The sequence below is a fragment of the Talaromyces rugulosus genome, chromosome I, assembly GCF_013368755.1.
Source record: "Talaromyces rugulosus chromosome I, complete sequence".
Classification (NCBI taxonomy): Eukaryota; Fungi; Ascomycota; class Eurotiomycetes; order Eurotiales; family Trichocomaceae; genus Talaromyces; species Talaromyces rugulosus.
In genome coordinates, this window is record NC_049561.1 from 735261 (window position 1) to 755497 (window position 20237).

Consider the following 20237-nt stretch of genomic DNA (forward strand, 5'->3'; position numbering starts at 1 on the left):
CTTCCCCCGTCTGGCCGATCATGCTGGTATCAGACCCATCAACTGTAATGCATCCCTGGCTTCGCCTCGGAGTATATTGATTGAGAATGGTAGTTGGTCGGTGGGATTTCGGCCGGGAGGGACATGGTCACCAAAAACTTCTCTTCTTGTCAGAATGAGTTGCTGGGCTGCAGCCACAGCAGGAGTAGGGGAAGGGAATATGGCGAGGTCGGTATTATGCTGCGGCATTCCATTCCGGTCCAGGGTATAGAGCTCAAGGTTACCCCGGACCTGGTTGGTGTTAGAGAGTCTCTGCCAGCTGAGAATAATAGCTGCGCGGACCTTCCCCCCGCCACCGACCAGCCAGAGATTCATATCGTCGCGAAGTCGGGGCACAGATTCGCTCCACCCAGACTCAATGATGACAGAGGGCAGGTGTTGGTTGTCGGGTTGGATCAGGAGATCCGGTTCCTTTATTGCCCCTGAATACGGGCCTCCCACAAAGTTGATGGCTAGTAAAATTGTTAAAATAATTAACCACGCGGTTAATGAAACATCAACGTACTTGTGCCAACAAAAACGTTTAAAAAGTGAAATTCAGCTGCAGTGATCAACCCAGAAACAGTCCACTCGAACTTCTGGCTGACGACCCATGGTTGATGACAGTCGTGTACTCTAGTAGGCATGGCTCTGATCCAGATTATGGACGTGACGGGATTGTAATTTTTTCTGTAAACAAAGCGGGGTAGGGAAGAGAATGATCAGTTTTGTAAAATCCCAGACAGTGGAAAATAAAACAAATAATCTTACCTAAACCTTCCTTCGAACTCTCTATCGAGTCGATCTAGTATAGGCCCAGCCCAAGTCGGTGGAACGTGTGTGTAAATGATTTCTTGATGAGATGTGATGGTAGAGAGAATTAATATCGCGTGTTGGAGGACATGGTCAGAGGAAGAAAACATCGACAAAGAAAAAATCTTCTCTGGGGTGCGAGTCTCCATGTCTGCCACCTCACCGCTTGGAACGTTAGGGATTGTCATCTTGATGGCTTCGCGTTCAAACAAGTTGCCTTCCGTTTAGCAAAATATTGACAGTGCTTGAATAGAAACTAAAGTTGTTAAAAGCTGATGGAAAAACTAACAAAGGTGATAAGATGGTGGTTGCAGGAAGTGAGAGTGTATTGTTGACGTAGGGTAGACTAATATCGTGGATCGAAGCCCCACTATTATATCAATTATATGTACCTGATTGGCTCCTGAGAACATCCAAAGAACATTCCACGAAGCCTTTTCCTTTTTATGGGGGTTTGAGAGGCTTTGACCCATAAATGCTTCTTATATAATTAAAACATTGGGAAGGCCGCTGTCGGGTTCATATGATTTTTTACCGAGCATTTCCAATACTGAATGTCTTCCATGGTCGCGAGCGAGTGATGGGTTTTTTGCCGTCTTTATCTTCGACATGTACATCGGCGCCATAAGCGAGAAATGAATTTACGACCTCGGCGTATCCATGGCGAGCAGCGTCATGGAGGATTGTTGCACTTTCTTCGTCCCTTCTGTTGATATCTATGGAGTTGTTGTGTGCAAGAAGAACCTCGATGATATCCGCGTGCCCATTAACCCAATGAATATCTTCCCATTTTATATGTAGTTTTGCAGTAATATACAATTTTATAGTGACATTAGGATAGACACCTCTGTGTGGTTCTAAGGCTAGTACTCTCTTTGTCAAATTAATACTCTTAATAAAGAATTGGTAATGGACGCTAACAAATCAAATAATCGTAAGTCTCGCATTTTTGATGAGGACTTGAAACACAGATGTAACCACTAATTGAACACTTTTGCATTTAGGATAGGAAAAAGACAAAAGCGAACAAGTATATAAATCAAGGAAGATCTAGCCCCGACTGTTTCGGATCAGAATAATACACCCCGCCAATACTCTCAATAACTCGGCAACGTTCGTCTATATCCCTCGCATTATAGATCCTAGCAGCTCCAATTTCGCTAGCCCGGTCTTGTGTGGTATTAATAACCCGTACCCCTCTGTCGTTAGAGGGCCAGCTTATGTTGATGTAAATAGTATTACCTCTTTTCTCCCTACCGCCAACTAAAACTGTCCGCTCTAAGATATCTTCTTCTAGAGCGAATATGCTCTTATACCATGTTGCTCCGAGCATACGCACTATATGTACAAACAATAAATAGGTTAGAATTAAGTAGGATGATCTGAAGAGAGAGAAGGAATGCAACAGAAAAAAAAACACAGAGATTATCTATACTTTTATCGCAATATCTCTCTTCTTCTTCATCTCTTTGCTTCTGCTCCTGGCTAACAGTAGCAGAACGATTCACAGTCTTCTCTAGGGGAGCTCCTGTGGAAGGATTCTATTGCTATCTTCTTCTCCGGCAAGCCAGTACCCGGCATCTTACGAATGCTCTTTCCAAGCAGCGACGACAATTTTTCACGATGAGAATTCATTTCCGCCAGCTTCCGTCGAAGAACCTTGCCACTTGCGGTTCGCGGAATTTCAGTAACAAATACAACACCTCCGTCAAGAGCTTTATAGCTTGCTAGGTGTTTCTGAGCAAAACTATACACTTCCTCCGATGTGAGAAAGGGTCTTTGAGTGTTGCATCGGACGATAAAGGCGCGAGGTGCCTCGGTATTACTGTCTTTTAAGGGTATGCCAATAACAGCAGCATCTTTGATGCTAGGGTGTTTGAGTAGTACCGCCTCGATCTCGGCGGGAGCAACGTGCCATCTTTTATTGAAAATTAGCAATTGAAGGATATTAAATGAGGCGAAAAGGTTATAATGAATACCCATATACTTTAATCAACTCTTTGGTCCGGCCAAACATAAAATAATTACCGTCTTTCACGTAGACAGTATCGCCGGTCTTGAACCAGCCGTTTTCGTCTTTTATTCTTTCTTGTGTACCCCCTTTATATTCAAGAAGAGTTCCTGGGCCTCGTACCTCAAGTTCTCCGGGACAATCATCACGGTCAATGATCTGGGCGGTGGTATCCAAGGTTACAACACGGGCTTCAAACATTGGTGTTGGCTTCCCTATGCTTCCCGGAATTTGCGATTCGCCAAAACGATTGATGAACGCGATTCCAGTCTCTGTCATTCCCCATATTGGTCCGACAGTTGCTTGCAGATCAAGCAAGTCTTGGAACTGTCGCATCGATGGTGCATCAATCGACGCCCCAGCAACACCTATATATCGCATTGACGTCAGGAATCCAGCGACATTCGCCGTTGACGCTAGCGCCGAGCGGTTCAGAATATGAACCATTGTCGGAACCATATATGTCTCGGTAATATTGTATCGACGAACCATCTCAAGAAACAGAACCGGGTCAAACCGGGGCAGCACGTATGATGGCTGTCCATACCGTATAGGGCTAATATGAGCCCATTGTGCGCCAAAGGAGTGGAATATGGGCAGACACATTAGCCGAGTCGGTTTGTAGGGAACGTCGTATTGTGCGCTCAGATGCTGTGCAATCACCGAGTTGTGAGACAGCACAGCTGCTTTCGGGGTCCCGCTAGTGCCACTGGTAAGAAACATGACTGCCGGGGTGGTTTTGGACGCGGTTGTTTCTTCGAATGTGTGCCAGTTGCTTTCGCCATTGTTTAAAAGATGCAACAGGCTCCGGGGCGTGTTTGTGTTGCATTTCTTGACTTGGTCAGTATGAAGTTGACAGTCGCGAACATCTCTCACAATGCTCTTAACCGTGTTGCTATCTAGCAGGTATATTTGATCTTTAGACAATCCCCTTTCAGGACAGACTTCAAGGACTGTCAAAAGAGCGTCAGCAGAGGTTATAACCAGTCTGGGCTGCGCAGTTGTGAAGACATGGTTGAGTTCATAGGCTGGGCTTGCTGGGTTTGAGCCCATGTACACGGCCCCGGCGCCGATGATAGCAAAGAAGAGAGCCGAATACAGAATCTTCATTCAAAGTAATCAGCAAGATGGGGGAAAAAAAGACTCCAAGGAAGTCTTCTGGCAACACTGTTCAAAACTTACACTATTTGGCAAGTGTAGTAACACGCAATCCCCCGGCTGGATTCCGGCAGCTTTCAGCCCTGCGATCAAAGAACGAACCAGCGACTTGAACTCTTCTGCATTTAGACAGCACGAAGGATCCTCAGCGTCTATATACAGAGGCTGCGTCGGATCGTAGGACGTCGAACCGCCAAAGGCAAAGGTAAGCAAGTCGACAGCGTCATGCTGTCCACATGCTTTGATACTCATTTTCGTCCGTCAAGCATACACGATACCTGGTAATCTTGCCTGAAGCAAGAATCACCCAAGGCCCACCTTCGCAGAAAATGCCTTCTGAATCCATTTTCAGCTCTGATAGGGAAGTGGTAGTCTGACGCCGGCCACACTACCACCTCCAATGAATCGTGTGGCATTAAGTGCCAATGAACCAGTCGGAAGCTCAGATAAATAAGCCTCGGTGCTGTATCGCTCGTGACCAATTTCCAGTCCATTGGTCATGGAAACACGAGCTGAGTGAGAAATGGCCCTTGGCGCGTCCAGTCGGGCATGGTGCGGCTGAAGCGAAGCACACGGATGTATTATTTAACTATATGGAGTCTCCATTAAGTATGCTAATCGTGCCACCTGAGACATCTCAATGCCAATTTTCTGTTACTAACTTCAAATGTTGGACAATCAACTTTTGTATATCATTTCGCAACCACTATATTAATTCTTATAAAAATTAACATATAGATTAAGTAGATTATTTGGTTTTATATTTTTAAAAAAATTATTTTATTATAGAGAGCTCTAGGTGTACATATGTATAGTGGGGGCCAAAGAATAAAATAAAGTCATATAATAATTTACTTATTTTTAAAAAATGATAATAATTTAGTTTTCTACTGTGTAATATTTATATAAAATATAAAAATTTGAATAACAATTTCCCTGAAATGCACAAGTATAGTGGCATGATTCAGGATTGGTAACCAATAAACCAAGCCTACATTTACTTCCGCGGGAATTCCCCTTTCCCTGTAAAGGTCCCATGGGAATAATCGTCAAGGTTTAGTCCCACCTGCTCATTCGTATCATTTCCTCGAGTTGTTTCCATTCCCCACAATGTAGGCTATGCCCGGCTGACAGCCCTACTAGTATTCTTGGCGTATTTCTATTAGTATTAACCTTGACGCCGAAACGCCCATACAACTGGAAAATGACACTAAAACAGCCCTAATCACTAGGCGTATGGTTATTCGGCCGAAATTTTGACTACTACGTATTATTATTGCACGACATAGATACCGGTTAGTGGGGGTGTTGGAACCCAAATAGTGTTCTAGCTCCATGGCTGTTCTTTGTTTGCTCTGCAAGGCCCTTTGGGAATGCGAATGGCTCCCAAAGTTGTTCGATCTGGCCAGAGGTCAGACAGGCAGCCTCCCTATTTGTGTGACGGTGTGGCATTCGACATCCACAGAATCTAGTGATGGTGATTCTCTCTATACAATATGCCAGCTCGACAGACAGATCGTGTCGCTGCTGTAGCATGGTGGTGAATCTGTGGGGGCCGGAATGCGCTGCACGGAAATAAAACGGCCGTTGTCCTTATTTAGTACGTAGCTCAATTTGGCTGCCTACACCTAGGGTCTGGATTGCTCCAAGTTAGATGCGTTCAAACCCCTTGAAAATTACCACTCTAGCTCAATAAGCCCCGCACCAAAATACACCACTGGGCCACGTATGTTGGTTGTTGGGACCTCTGATAGGCTGACCCTAAATAGCACGCTGCATACACAGTAGCGGTATTTTGAGTTTGGGGCCGGACGTGATAGCTCTTGTCTGTTATGTAAATGTCGATCACAAACTGTGCCAGCATTGTTACTCATCTGGCAGTGACATCACGGGAACGGCGAGGCATTTATAAGAGGTGGCCTGCCGCGCAGATAGCATTATCACCTCGTCACCATCTCCAGCTTCATTAACTTCTCTACAACAAGAAAACCCTCTTCTCGACTACCTATCACCGCATAACACGCAATCATGGCCGCAGTAAGCACCCCCTCTTCTCCCCTCTCCCCTCTCTCCTCCCCCCTCTCCCCCCGCCTTCTGCCCCTCACACCACCAAAAACAAAGCCCAGAAAAACAACACGTTTAGAGATGCTTATGACTGGGTTGGCTAATATGGAAATAGCCCGCCGTTGGAAGTCTCTTCGCCGTCGAGATCCCCGTTACAAACATTGAGCGCTCAATAAAGTTCTACTCTGAGCTGTTTGCCTGGGAGTTTGCCGGTGAAATCCCTAAAGGGGTTGAGAATATCAAGTCGCTGCATTTCTTCAGTGATGCCTCAAAGTCGATCAAGGGTGCCCTGATGCTCCTTGACGAGGGACACTTGCCCAAGACGGCAGGCAAAGAGGAATGGGCCGTGTACTCCACATTTGTCGTTGCTGATGTTGGTGAGACCCTTAAAAAGGCCGAGAGTCTTGGTGGAAGTATCAGAGTGTATGTTGTTTCTTCCATTCTTCTTCTCTTGAAACACTTGGGACTGTAATACTGATTGGCACAGTCACCGAACTGAGCTTCCCAACGGCTTGGGCGTAGCCGGACACGTCGTTGACCCTGATAGCAATGTTCTTGGTGTCTGGTCGCAGAAGTGAGGCTGTTTCTGTGTTTCCCGCCATCCCCGGTGCTTGACTTTGACCAGGCGACTACTACCACTATAAACGAGAGGATGACTCCCAAAGAAAGGGCTTAGTGTTGGGCGTGATGTCTTGCTGGAACATGGACATCAGGTGGTAGCAAGTCCTGATCAATTGACGGGAAAATAATGGTTCAGTTACGATTTTTATGCTTCTTTTATTATAAATGAATAAGTTCATAAATTTGATGCTATATGTCATATTTTTATTCCCTCTCTAGATTAATCTATTATAATCTATAAGGCGATTGGTGACAATGAAATCTCCATACTTTCTGCTGGCACAACAATTGTGTATATATACACTTGCACCCCGAATGTAAAAGAAAAAACCCAATTCTGCTAGCTTGATCCCAGTGACCAATTTTTGGATCCAACGCGCGAATCCTACTTGGAAGGGTATGTTGTTGTTCCCGGAGTCCACTTGGTCCAGATGGCCGTGATATGGACGCCTTGGGCAGGATAGTACTGCTGCAGGAGAGTGTTGTGGTCTATGCGGATGAGGTCCAGCACACTGGCGGGGCTGTAGACGCCATCAGCGTTAGCAACGGTGCTGCTAACAATGCCGCGGCCTAGGTAATCGCCCTTGTCGTCGACCTTGTAGTATCCGGCGCTGGACTGGGCCGGTTGCTGGCTCTCCGATGGATCTGTAGGTTCAACCTCTTCAATCCATGTCAGGTCAGGAGCATCCGTGATGAAGAGGAAGCCATGCGGGTTGGGCCCAAAGGGAAGTGTGGTCTGGCCATTGGCTGTCTGGTTGGCGTAGCTGAGAGTCCATGTACCGACAATGTCGTTCGACTGGGACCTTTTGCAGCTTTTGAAGTCCGCTGCTGGCTCCGGGGTGGTGGCCAGTGCCAAGGAGGCGAGGGCAGAAAAACCGACGAGAATGGAAGCTCGCATAGCTGTGCTCAAGATGTCTAGTGAAGATGGGGGGAAAGAAAAAGAAAAGAAAAGAAAAGAAAAGAAAAGAAAAGAAAAGTACGAGCAAGAAAGACAATGGTTGAAGATGCCCAGTTCCCTGATATCCACCTATAGAATTTCCTTCGCCAGGTGGCATAAATTGAACTGTCTAGTTAACCTCAAACCATGCTCGATAGTGGACTTTCTCTTCCCTTATGGGTTAAATCACTTGGATTCTGACCGATCTGACCGGGTAAACGAACAATAGAGTTAGTTTGATGAACTATTATTGGCCAATTAATGTCCGCCGGGGGGGCTGCTCGTGTTTCCAATCCAATCGGAGAGCTTTAATATAGGGTGACCGTTGGGACATCCTAAAGGGGGTGGTCATATCTTGATAGGATTCCTAGCATGACCTAGAAAATTCTAATGTATTATTTATTTAATAAAAAGTAAAGCTATAGTAGGTATAGTACGGAAATAAAATAACCAATATTTAAAATAAAACCAAGCTTTAATAGATAAACTATACTATTACCTTTAGTGCTGTAAGAGTAGAATTACTAAGCCCTGGGAGGACACTGGTTATCATCATTGTACGTAGTATCAGGACTCAAGGGAATGACACGTGCCATATGTATACGTACTATGTACTGGTATGTAGTAATGCATCCCAGATAACGCGGCTTATCGGGCACTTCTTTGTCGGGGTCTGTCACAGTTTAATATTACTGTATGTACTACGAGTCATAAACAGGCTGATACAGGCGCTAAGCAGTTGATTTAATTTCCCGAATAGGCTATTTCTTGGCGAGAGAGTCTTGTTTAGGGCTAGGGCTATTCTCCACATTCTACGCTTCCGCCCGATCGGGGATATGGTACCGGGGGCTATGTTACACCAGCCAGCCACCGTGACCCATGAGGGTATTGCAACAAGTGGTCCAAGTAATGCTGCATAATTAAAGAGTTACACAGATATCGTCCAGGTACTATTTCCCACGTTTCCTTTTTCTAGAACGACAAAAGCCCGCAGGTTCCAACTAAACAAAAGTGCAAGAAAAATTTATAGAGCAGAAGTTATACAGATTAGATTTTTGAACATGAACAACATTTCGTAAACATAATGTAAGATTCAGTGATATAGGGCGAACGATGTTAAAGTTTCACAGGTTTCAAACTCCGGAGGGGCTCCTGAGCCCCCATCTATCTCTAAAGTAGGGCCAACGTTATGTTAAATTATATATGTTAGTTAATACATAGCCGCGATTAATGCCCTTGAAACTTTATAAATTAATAGAGATACTATATTAACAGTTACTCATTTGTCTTGTCATCCGCCTTCTCAGCCTTGTCAGCCATATCCCCCGTCGCCGCCGTTTTCTTCCTTATATCAGTCCATCCCATACCCCAAACCCATATTCCACACAGAGCGCCTATGGAGACAATCAAGTAGAAGACACGATTGAGACTGTTTGCATACGCCAGCAGGATACCCGGCAGATCGTCCTCGTTGACAATGGCGCGAAACCCCGTGGCACCTGCATGTATAATTTCGGCGGCATTCGCATTCGGCGCGTGAAGCGCGAGCTGTGACTTCAGGCTGCTGCTGAAGATGACATTGGCTAGGGAAAGCTCAATGGACGGGGCAAGGGACTGCGCAAATACCATCCAGGCCATGCCGGAAGCGAGCTCTGCGCCTGAAACAACTGCTTGGATCGCGATGATTGCCTGGAAGATGTTAGTTTTTTTTCTTCTCTTCATTTTTTGCGAGAGCAGTCAGTGACTGATCAGGGTTGGGGGTGAACATGCCACTTGCAGCCCAGCGCCAGAACCGAGGCCACCGATGATCATGAATCCAATCCATTCGCCTTTCGGGCTATCGGGTCGCAAAATTGAGTACAAGCCGGTGGCGATGGATACCAAGACGGTCGAAAATAATGCCAGCGGGATGACGTATCCTATCTTGGAGACTAGGTACATGTGAATAAAAAGTGCGACGTATTGGAGGGGAGGAGAGGGAAAAAAACCTACTTATTGCACCGGAAGACGCAGCCATGGCGAGCTGAGGCAGAATGATAGGCAAGAGATAGACACCGCTCATCATGGGACTCGTGTTGTGGATAGATTGAAAGTAGATGGGGAGATAATAGACGGCGCCGTAGATGGCAGACATGAGGCACGCTTGGTAGACGCCCGATGACCACACGGCAGTGCGGCTGAGCATGGAATGAGGAAGCAGGCCGTCATCACCCTTGTGTATATTCCAACAGAACCAGACGATACCCGTGACTGCGGCGCCGCAGAAGAGGCCGATGACGCGGGAGTTGTTCCAGGCATACTGGTTGCCGCCGTACTGAAGGGCGAGGAGGAGCTGCAGGACAGCGGCAGCGAAAAGAACGAAGCCGACGAGGTCGAGATACTTGTGCAGCTTGGGGAGGACCGCTAGGGCCTTGTCCTTCTTGGTCTGCTCGGGGATACGGAGGAGAGAAATGGCGACTACGGCGAAGGCGCCAGCAGGCAGGTTGACGTAGAAGCCTGGGTTTCGGGTCAGTTGTTGTTACTTTGTATTACAAAGAAAGGCAAAGGACTTACACCAGCGCCAGGTGGTGTAAGAGGTAAAGGCGCCTCCAACGAGAGGGCCGGCGACAAGTCCAAGCTGGTTGACTACAACATGATCAGCAACACAAAACGGCATTCAAATTGGCGCAAGATTCTCTCCTTACATCCCATCGTGATTCCTAGCAGTCCTATTGAGGTGTGAGTACATTCGCGGCTAGTAATTGGTGATTGACGTACCAGGACGCTTCTCGAGAGGGACACAGCTAGAGATGATGGTGATGGCACCAACAATAATGCCGGCAGCTCCAAAGCCAGCGACGGCACGGCCGACAATGAGCATGTTGGATGAGGTCGCGGTGGCGCAAAGCAGGGAACCGATCTCGAAAATGGCGAAAAAGGAAAGGAATACCCACTAAGTATGAATATTCGAGCTTTAGCCTTTAATAACAAATAAAAATCCAGGGCGCAAAACGAACCTTTGTGCGAAAGCGCTGATATATCCTACCTGTCAGAGGCTGAGGCGCGGCACTGTTGTCCTTGTTAGTGCACCAGCCATATATTTTAGGATATAAAATATATTTTACCTTCCAAACTGATATGCGCTGGCGTACCAGCCGACGTCGGGCAGCGAATTAAAGGTATCAGTGATTCGGGGGATGGCCTAGAAAGGGAAGAAAAAGATGTTAGCAGGCGCAGAAATATAGCCATTGCTGGTAGGGACTCACAGTGCTGATAATCATGGTGTCGAGCAACATCAGAAAGCACGACAAGGCGACACTTGCGATGACGATTGCCAACTTGAAGCCCTCGACGTACTCGCGAGCGTCTTGGCCATCTGCCGGTGCGGCCTCCGTCTCCTTGACAGCATCGCCATCGCCATGTTGGGAGGATGTAGAGGTCGACGTTGTTTGATCGACCGGAGTTTTGTCGAGCGACTCGGCCGTTGTGTTCTCCATGGCTGAGAAGCTTTGGGAAGCTCTGCTGGTGGAGATGATGATGAGCAAAGTGAGAGAGAGGCAACAAAAAAAAAAACGACGTGACGTTTCTTGGCCTGGCCGAAGCTCTGGTCTAGAGTGTTGGCACCAACCAAATGTATGCAGGCAGGATCAACAAGACACAGAGGTAACAAGTCTGTGCGAGAGTGAAGCTAGCAGCTAGCAGCAGAGCGAAGAGCGATAGGGATCACAAATCACAATGGCACAGTTGCATGCATTTCGCATGCATTTCGCCCCTCCGGACGTCCTCCGTGAAGCCACTCCAAGGTAGCTAAACTAGGCTATACACGGTGGTTGGGCGATGCTTGTGGCGGACGGGAAGGCAATTAAATTTTCAGCCCCTACAGAAAGTGCGTAATACTAATGCAATTGCTGGCAGGGTCTACTCACTAGTTAGCTACATGGATAATATTACGGGGACATCACATGTGCATAGTTGCCAACAAGGACCGAGCGTTAATAGTTTATTCTCCGTAGTCCACAATCCACCTGTCCACGCCCTACTCCGTATATTCATTTGTAAATTATCTATATTGTTGTTTTTAATTTTTATATATTAATTTGTTTGGGGATGCTGGCTATATATAGAAGTCAATCAGTATATAAGCACCTTCAATGTTGTCTCGCCGGCACTTCTCATATATTTATCTATATTTACGTGTAGATATTACACCATTGATCAGTGAATTTTAGGTGGAGTAAACTTACCAAGAAGTCTGATACTATAATCAATTGATATACTGTCATTGTCAGTCCTGATAAACACTCTTTCTCAGACGCTGCATAAACATAAAATGAAGTTTAGCACTCGCTAATTTGATTCTAATTACCTCAGGGAATTGAAAGTGTTCCCAAGGTACGCTAATTACTATGGACATTCGCCTTACAGGCTGTGCTTATATACATCAATATCAAAACGAAAAATGGGGAGACGTGGTATTTACAGTACAACTTTCCGACTAAAAACAAAGACAAAAACAAAAACGACCAGGGAATCAAAACATAAAAAATTCCGGAGTGCACAAAGGAAATGACAAAAAAAAAGATACATAAACACATAAACACAGAAACACATATGATTACACAGTGGAATTCCCCCTACGAACGGGGATCGTATTCCACAGTGTATTCATCCGTGCGTCGGACACGCACCGGTGCTGCTGACTTGAGCGGGACCATCTCGTTGCTCTCATCATAGTAAGCCACAGTGGTGCCAAAAGGGCTTCCTGTGACCTGGTTGCTGCGGCGGTTGTTGTGGGAGCCGAACGAGTTTTTCTCCAGGTCCTGATAGCGGGCAGGCTTCATACCAGCCATACTTCCGGCGGACGAATCCGTAAACTTGCTACCCTTGCTGTCATTGCCGGTGCGGCCACCCGAAAGATTGAGGGACTTGGCGATCGACGAGGTCATGCGACGGAAGCCCAGGTTGAGCTTGGTGATGGCTGAGAGGGCGGGCACAGAGGCCATGATGATGACAAGCGTTTGCTCGAGGCCAGCCCAGAGGGCAGACAGGCTGCTCATGTAGGCGGGCTCGGCGACGCCTGAGACCTTGGCGAGGGTGATAGCCTTCATAATAGACACGGCCATAGTAATGAGCGAAGTACACATGAGCAGGATGATACCGATTTTCTTCTTGATGTTTAGGTGTAGGTTCCAGATTATTATGGACGGGAATAGGACGTAGGTCAGGTCTGCCATGGTGAAGAGGGATTGCGTAGTGTAGGCGGTAATGGAAGCCACTTGAGGGCTGTATCGGGCCCTCTTGTCCGTGATAGTCGGATCCCACAAGGCCTCGATGGGCGTAATGGCTAGAAAGTTCGTCAGAAGCACCAGCATACCGCCTATGGCCTGTAGCACGGTGAAGACGATGAGGTAGCGCTTGAGCCACTCGTGGATTCCAAACAGGCGGATGAGGAAGACGCCACCAGATACGCGCGCCAACACGGCGACAAAGCAACCGGGGATCATGTAGAGCCAGGCCCATTTGCCGGCGTTGATGAGTTGTTCGGGCGTCATATCTCGATCGTGTTTCCCCAGGCCCCAGGATGAAGATTTAGAGAGGAAGCCCATGTCGATGAGCTGCATGACCTGTTGCCGGTGTTAGTACATTTATTTAGTGTCTCATGGTCGAATGGCAATGATGGAAAAAGAGTGAATGCTGGGATTTCTTCATACCATTGCCGCCAGCATCAGCCAGTCCTCCGCAAAGAGCCCTCCGAACTTGTGTTGCACGGCGAAGCGAGTCGCGACGACAATAACGGCAATGATGGTGAGGGCCCATAGCAGGCCGATGATGAGGGTAGCCCGGTCAGCCATCTTGCCAGCTAATTGCGAACCGTTGCAGAAAAGTTGAAGATGGAACCTGCAGCCAAAAGCCTCGACGAGGTGACGGAGTCGGAGATGGAAAAGAGAAGTGTAGAAGAATCGATGTGCTGTCTTTGTGGGACAAAAGTGGGTGGATGACTGCCAGGGTGGTGATTGGATTACCAGTGCTCTGACGAGGATGCACTGAAGAATATCATGTCCACAGGCTTATCATGTCCCGCGCGACATGCATTATTACGAGCGCAGGCGCAACTGGGATATGTCAGTTGGTCGCTCACTACTGGATTCAGTTTGGTGCGGGGCGGAAACATGTGCTGACTGCAGGCTAACTTCGGACTCTGAGTCTGTACAGAGTAGAGCTGTACGTATAATTGATACGTAGTAAGTACAGAGCACAGCCCCCATAGAAAACTTGACTTGTTACAACTTGTCGACAAGACGATAATAATAAAATGATTTATATTACATCTAACAAGATTGTTTTTGAAAAGCACCCTTTGCTGTGTACACAACTCCATTAAACCAAAATCGCTATAGTCTTGTAGCCCTAAAATCAAACTTCTTATTAAATCCATAGCGGGTTTGATTATCTATTCTCAGTTTAAGAACTATGTTTCAGGGCTATTTATAACTTATAAGTATATAAAAATATTTAATAAGACATAATTTCTAAACTAAAAATGCATAATCAAAACTGTTTGTTTGTATTTGTCGATTTTGGACAGAAAAGCCAATACGTACGCTTGTTTGAGCTGTTTCGGACTTTGCGTATTAATACTAGCGGATCCACTTAGCATCAAGAGTACCATATCAAGTTTAGTTGTTCGGCGATCATACCACCCTGGAACGCAATACTTCAGACCACGCGAGTCGTTGTCTAATGTCTACTACCTTCTACTACCTTTTGCCACTCCGTGGTAGTGTTAGATTACCAGCAGGTATTGGGTATTTGGATCCAATACCCTGAACGTCGTCACCGTGCGCTCCGAAGGAATCCACAACATTGAAATACGCGGTAATTAATTGGGGTGCATAGATCATATGATTAGATAGATCACAAAAAAGCTCCGTTATCGAGGTCAGGTCTAGAACAACACCCACTTTTATCGGATAGATTATTGTGAACACAAGCAGTAAACCCCATAGAGATAACCTTGCTAGTTAATTATTCCTTGTTTTTTTGTTACTAGATTCCCTCTTGTCACCCCAAGCCACAAGGTCGGATTGTCCGATAATTTTACCCAACAATCTGGGAGCAGGGGCCTGCGCAAAGCCACTGTGCCGCAAGCTGAAAAGGATCATGATCCTGGCTATTTACACGTGGTATGGTGTACTAGCTGATAATTATGCATGCGGCCCAAAAGAGCAAGGTTGGATGAATTTAGCTTGTCCGCCCCCAACCTCTAAATCATAGTTCCCATACAAACACATACACATGGCCCCCGATCTGATCTGGCCACATGTCAAATGTGGATGGAGGATTGATAAGCATCCCGTTACAGGGCGATCCGAGCCTAAATGGGACTAAACCTTATGATACAAGTACACGAAATAAGCTCGTATTTACTATTTATACTGGCGCCAAGACCTTAAAACATAAATGTAACCACGCGTACAGTACTCGGATACCTAGATTACGAGGGGAATTTATTAAACTAATATAGTTTTTTTTAGCCTAAAAAGCAATATACGAATTAAGACGTTACCGAAAGATGTTTTTGCGCCACCTACCTATTTCTGAATAGCACAGCTGTTTCTTTTTCAGCTAGTTGTGGCTTCAGTGCAGGATTTTCCTGTCTATCATAGCCAAGAGGCTGTGTATACACGTTAAACATGATAATAGTAATAATGGTAATAATAGAAAAAAAGATAAAATAAAATATCACGGATAGGTTTGTTTTACGCTCGCCTGTTCGCGAACGAGATAGTCTTTAAACGTCGTTAGAGGTGTATACTTGGACAGCTCGTCGAGATCGATGTATTCGCTCATCGACCGCATCGTCTTGGCCGAATTGATCAGCGCATTTGGGCTCCCCAGAGCCTCTGCGTCATCTCTCACAAAGATGGCCTTGAACGCACCAGGTCTCCCAGCCGCATCCGCGAGCTCATCCAGGATGCGCTGAATCGGCAGAATCTGGCTGGCGACGTTGAACGCGCGACCATTTAGCTCCTCAGGCCTCTGGAACACTGCCACGGCCAAGCTCGCAATGTCCTGGTGGTCAACAAGCGGGAACTGCGTCTCAGGCGTCAACGAAGTAGTCCAGGTGCCCTTGTCCCTGACTTCCGGATACCGGACGCATTTGGGCTCCATGAAATTGGCCATAAAAAAAGATGGCCGTAGGAAGGTGTGAGACTCAAACCCGGCATCTAAAACGGCCTGCTCCACAGCTTTTTTGCCAAGGAGATGCTTCTCCATAAAGGAGCCCTCGACAACGTGGATCTTGGCTTCGAGCTGCGAAACGCCCAGACTCGTAGATGACACAACTTGTTTGACACCTGCGGCTTTGGCGATACTAGCTATGCGCTGAGCCTGTTTGGTCTCGGCAGACAAATCCGCCATGTTGGGAAACAGGCAGAGGAAGAGCTTGTCACAGCCGGCGATTCCGGCTGCGAGTGCCTCGGCATTGTCCCAATCACCTTGCGAGAGCTGCACTCCAGCCGCTTTGAGCGCGATGGCGACGGGCGAGTCTAAATTGCGAGCTGTAGCACGCACATTCCAATTGAGAGAGCGAAGCTGACGAGCTACGGAGCCGCCCTGGCTGCCCGTAGCGCTGCAGACAAAAACTGTAGGTACTGAGGTGGCTTCTGCCATGGTGTGCACTGATTGAAGTTCTTCTGAAAAACAAAAAAGGATCGAGGAATTATACGTTTCAAATGTTAGTTGAAACGGGTTTTGGTTTTGAGCTAGGGTTATGGTTTTAATTGGTGAGTTGAGTTATATATAGAGCACCAATGATTGGCAAAGCTGATGCCGATCATAAGCCCAAATTTAAAATAAATATCACTAAGTATTGCCTCGTTGAAATATTTGTAATTTATATTGGTGTGGATTCCTACTACGGTTGACTCCTCACGTAGTATATACTAGTACCAACAACGTTAGATGTATCAGCCTCACTGACACATGGCACGGTGCTCTGCTTATGTGGGTGGAATGACGGATTAACGGGGATCCAGGCACTTTTTTCTCAGGCAATGCCAGCCGCGTCATGAATCATGGCGAGAGCTAACGCCAAGTGAAGTTATGCCGGGCGCTGGGGCCAAAACTGATAACGGGTATTGGTAGATGGATGAATTGGTACATGGGCCTTTGTTGGCCGACTTGCCGGTGACTCGTTGCCGTCTGCCGTAAAAGGTTCTCTTACTCCACGTACGAACAAGACGAGTTTATATGCTTTAGAGGAGGGTTTGTAGATCTCCGGAGGAGGCCTTTGTAGGATCATTCCCCCAAGACACAAATTGGCAGCCATTGACGGGTTGAAATGCGCCAAGTTGCTTGGTCTCATTCCACGCTATATCAAGCATTTGGTCTGTTACTACTCTTGATCAATATCGAACACGCCAGTCACCATGTCAACTTGGCAATGTCTCCAAGACGTCCTTCGCTCGAGGGCCGAGAGTGAAGCCGGTGGCCGACTTCTCTTTTACTCGAACGGGGATTCTACGACAGCGCGTGAAGTCTCATATCACAGCCTTTACAACCAGGCCAAACAAGTGGGCGGCCGCATTCGCCGGCTCCCAGGTTTCCAGAGCAAGGCTCCCATTTTCTTGCACGTCGACGACCACTGGGATACAATCCTGTGGTTTTGGTCTATCCTTCTCGCTGACGGTCTGCCCGTTCTCTCTACGCCATTCAGCAATGTTGAGGAACATCGGCGCCGGCACATCGACGGATTATCCGCCCTTTTGCAGTCTCCACTATGTATTACCAGGACAAAGGCGCTCCCTTTATTCGGGGCCAACCATGGCATGCAGATGCACACCATTGAGTCACTCCTGGAAAAAGACGAGCCCAGCAGCAGCAGTATCTCCCAAGATGAGCAGGCTGATGGACTCATCAGCGTCAGCAGCTCATCACTTGCCATGTTGATGCTCACGTCTGGCAGCACAGGCAACTCCAAGGCCGTGCAGATATCACATAGACAAGCCCTGGCCTCTGTCGCTGGCAAGTCGCTGGCCTGTCAACTGCCGCTAGACCGGCCATTCTTGAACTGGATTGGACTTGACCACGTTGGCGCCCTAATGGAGATCCATATGCACGCCCTCTGGTACGGAGTCGATCAGATCCACGTTGCTACTGGGGACATTATCTCCTCACCCAAAACATTCCTCCAACTCCTGAGTCGCCATCAGGTTTCGCGCACATTTGCGCCCAACTTCTTCCTCGCCAGGCTCGTCTCAACAGTAGACGATCCATCTGACTCCTCCGAGCCTTCGGAGACTGAGGAATTATTGGATCTCTCCAACTTGCGGTTTCTCGTCTCTGGAGGCGAGGCAAACGACATAAACACCTGCCTCGCCGTTTCCTCACTGCTCTCCAAGTTTGGTGCTCCTCACAACGTCGTTGCACCGGGCTTTGGCATGACCGAGACCTGCGCTGGCTGTATATACAACACCAACTGCCCAGAGTACGATGTGCAAAACGATCATGCCGTGGCTTCGCTCGGCAAGTGTGTCAAGGGCATCAGCATGCGTGTTGCGCTCTTGGGGTCAGACTCGGACTTTGTGGCTGCTGCTCCCGGAGAGCCTGGTGCTCTTCAAGTCAGCGGCCCCATCGTCTTCCAGGGCTATTATCGCAACGAAGCTGCCACAGCCAAGGCCTTTACCGAGGATGGATGGTTCATCACCGGCGATCGAGCTGCCATTGACGCCAACGGAAACCTCAACATGATCGGTCGAACCGACGACGTGATCAACATCAACGGGATCAAGATTGCCACAGCCGACCTCCAGACATCTCTCGAGGTCGCGGTAGGTAGTCGAGTCTCCCGTGTCGTAGTATTTGGGTCCAGGGCCGCTCACACCGAGCAGGTTACCATAGCCTACGTGCCCCCAGGAGAGTGGCCAATGGCTCCCGAGGCCATGGCAGAAATCGAAACCATCGCAGGACAAGTGTGTTTGATGGCTGCTTCCACTAGGCCCCTTGTCTTCGCTATCGGAGCAGAGTCACAGCCTATAATTCCCATCTCAGCCCTGGGCAAGATCTCCCGTGCAAAGATGCGTTCCCTACTCGAAGCCGGCCGGTTTGATCGAGACGTGAGCTACCACCAGGAGACGCTCACAGCCTTTAAGAAGAATAAGCAGAACCAACGCAGGCGAGACGGCGGAGGAGCTGCACCGGTGATGAACAAGGTTGAAGAATTCTTGATGGATGACATTGCCTCAGCACGCGACTTGTCTCCCGAGGACTTTGACGTCGACACGCCTTTCTTTGACCTGGGATTCTCCTCCATGGACCTCATCAAACTCAAGCACAAGATTGATAGGCGTTTTGGCATTACCGTGCCTCTGATTAAACTCCTCAAGAACCCAACCGCTCAGTCTCTAGCAGCAGTACTTGGCCCCGAGGTAGACCCTGATTATGCCTCGACGACGAATGGCGGTGCTGCTGTTCCTGTCCAGCCAGCTGTGTACGACCCCATTGTCACGCTACGCTCAGGTGGCTCCAAGGCGCCTCTGTGGCTAGTCCATCCAGGCGTCGGCGAGGTCCTCGTCTTTGTCGGGCTGGCAAAGCAAATGGTTGACGATGATCGACCAGTGTACGCATTGCGTGCCAGGGGGTTCGACAAGGGCCAAAGCTACTTCGCCAACATTGAAGAGGCTGTCGACACATATGTGGGAGCCATTCGACAACGGCAACCCCAAGGCCCTTATGCCATTGCCGGCTACAGCTACGGAACCATGTTAGCGTTTGAGATTTCCAAGAAACTCAACACCCAACTCGGTCCTAGCTCAGTCCAGTTCCTGGGTAGCTTTAACCTGCCACCTCACATCAAGTTCCGCATGCGTCAGCTCAGTTGGAACATGTGCCTGTTAAGCTTGTCGTACTTTATTGGGCTGACGACTCAAGAGTACGCTGACGGCATCGATCAAGACGCGTACCAGTCATTATCCCGCCCTGAGGCATTGAAACAGGTGCTTAGTGCCACGGATTACAGCCGTATGGAGGAATTCGGCCTGACCGAGCCGGAACTTGTCCTCTGGGCAGATCTCGCCTTTGGTCTGCAGAGTATGGCAGTCGACTATGACCCTTCCGGGCTCGTTGACTCTATCGACATCTTTCACGCCGAGCCGCTCAAGATTGTGGCTGCATCGCAGGAGATCTGGGTGCGTGACCACCTGAGTAAGTGGGCAGACTTCTCGGACAGTCCGCCCAAGTTTCACCACGTTAAAGGGGCTCACTATACTATGATTGATGCCGATCATGTGGTTGATTTTGCCAATACGTTGAAGTTGGCCATAAAGGAGCGGGGGCTATAGGAATTTGGGAATTTACGTTTGTATGAGCGAAGTTTTTTTATGGAGGATAATGTTTTACTTACTTTTTTGCCGTACCAGCGACTTGATTATTCTTTCTTTTTCTTTTCTTATTAGATTTGGGTCTTTAGGGGTTGATTCAAGGCATTTATGCCTTTCATCGCCTTCAATGTTTCAATGCCTTTCTGATATTGGTTCACTTGTAATTCATGAAGCGATGTTCCAATATATTCTCAATTTATCTCAATTATCCTTATTATAGGAAAGTTTGATTTATGTATTCGCTTAATAAATACGT

At 47.6% G+C, this 20237-nt stretch overlaps 8 protein-coding genes across 8 annotated transcripts; 2 read left to right on the forward strand and 6 right to left on the reverse strand.

Moving 5' to 3' along the window:
- Positions 1–18: 18 nt before the first annotated feature.
- Positions 19–665, reverse strand: TRUGW13939_00229 (uncharacterized protein; the record flags this gene model as incomplete). Its single annotated transcript, XM_035483439.1, has 2 exons — positions 19–491; positions 545–665. 2 exons carry the CDS (start codon positions 663–665, stop codon positions 19–21), a joined length of 594 nt encoding a protein of 197 aa, XP_035339332.1.
- A 1651-nt stretch (positions 666–2316) lies between these two features.
- Positions 2317–4252, reverse strand: TRUGW13939_00230 (uncharacterized protein; the record flags this gene model as incomplete). The annotated part of the gene is made up of 3 exons (XM_035483440.1): positions 2317–2749; positions 2811–3946; positions 4025–4252. The coding sequence occupies 3 exons, from the start codon at positions 4250–4252 to the stop codon at positions 2317–2319; spliced, it is 1797 nt and encodes a 598-aa protein (XP_035339333.1).
- A 1776-nt stretch (positions 4253–6028) lies between these two features.
- Positions 6029–6642, forward strand: TRUGW13939_00231 (uncharacterized protein; the record flags this gene model as incomplete). Its single annotated transcript, XM_035483441.1, has 3 exons — positions 6029–6037; positions 6180–6487; positions 6552–6642. 3 exons carry the CDS (start codon positions 6029–6031, stop codon positions 6640–6642), a joined length of 408 nt encoding a protein of 135 aa, XP_035339334.1.
- Positions 6643–7070: 428 nt separating this feature from the next.
- On the reverse strand, positions 7071–7583 carry TRUGW13939_00232 (uncharacterized protein; the record flags this gene model as incomplete). The annotated part of the gene is made up of 1 exon (XM_035483442.1): positions 7071–7583. The coding sequence occupies one exon, from the start codon at positions 7581–7583 to the stop codon at positions 7071–7073; it is 513 nt and encodes a 170-aa protein (XP_035339335.1).
- Positions 7584–8897: 1314 nt separating this feature from the next.
- Positions 8898–11098, reverse strand: TRUGW13939_00233 (uncharacterized protein; the record flags this gene model as incomplete). Its single annotated transcript, XM_035483443.1, has 9 exons — positions 8898–9280; positions 9389–9553; positions 9615–10118; positions 10176–10247; positions 10307–10330; positions 10380–10554; positions 10619–10670; positions 10727–10803; positions 10868–11098. 9 exons carry the CDS (start codon positions 11096–11098, stop codon positions 8898–8900), a joined length of 1683 nt encoding a protein of 560 aa, XP_035339336.1.
- A 1137-nt stretch (positions 11099–12235) lies between these two features.
- On the reverse strand, positions 12236–13453 carry TRUGW13939_00234 (uncharacterized protein; the record flags this gene model as incomplete). Its single annotated transcript, XM_035483444.1, has 2 exons — positions 12236–13225; positions 13313–13453. 2 exons carry the CDS (start codon positions 13451–13453, stop codon positions 12236–12238), a joined length of 1131 nt encoding a protein of 376 aa, XP_035339337.1.
- Positions 13454–15344: 1891 nt separating this feature from the next.
- Positions 15345–16274, reverse strand: TRUGW13939_00235 (uncharacterized protein; the record flags this gene model as incomplete). Its single annotated transcript, XM_035483445.1, has 1 exon — positions 15345–16274. The coding sequence occupies one exon, from the start codon at positions 16272–16274 to the stop codon at positions 15345–15347; it is 930 nt and encodes a 309-aa protein (XP_035339338.1).
- Positions 16275–17032: 758 nt separating this feature from the next.
- Positions 17033–19942, forward strand: TRUGW13939_00236 (uncharacterized protein; the record flags this gene model as incomplete). Its single annotated transcript, XM_035483446.1, has 1 exon — positions 17033–19942. One exon carries the CDS (start codon positions 17033–17035, stop codon positions 19940–19942), a length of 2910 nt encoding a protein of 969 aa, XP_035339339.1.
- Between the last annotated feature and the right edge of the window lie 295 nt (positions 19943–20237).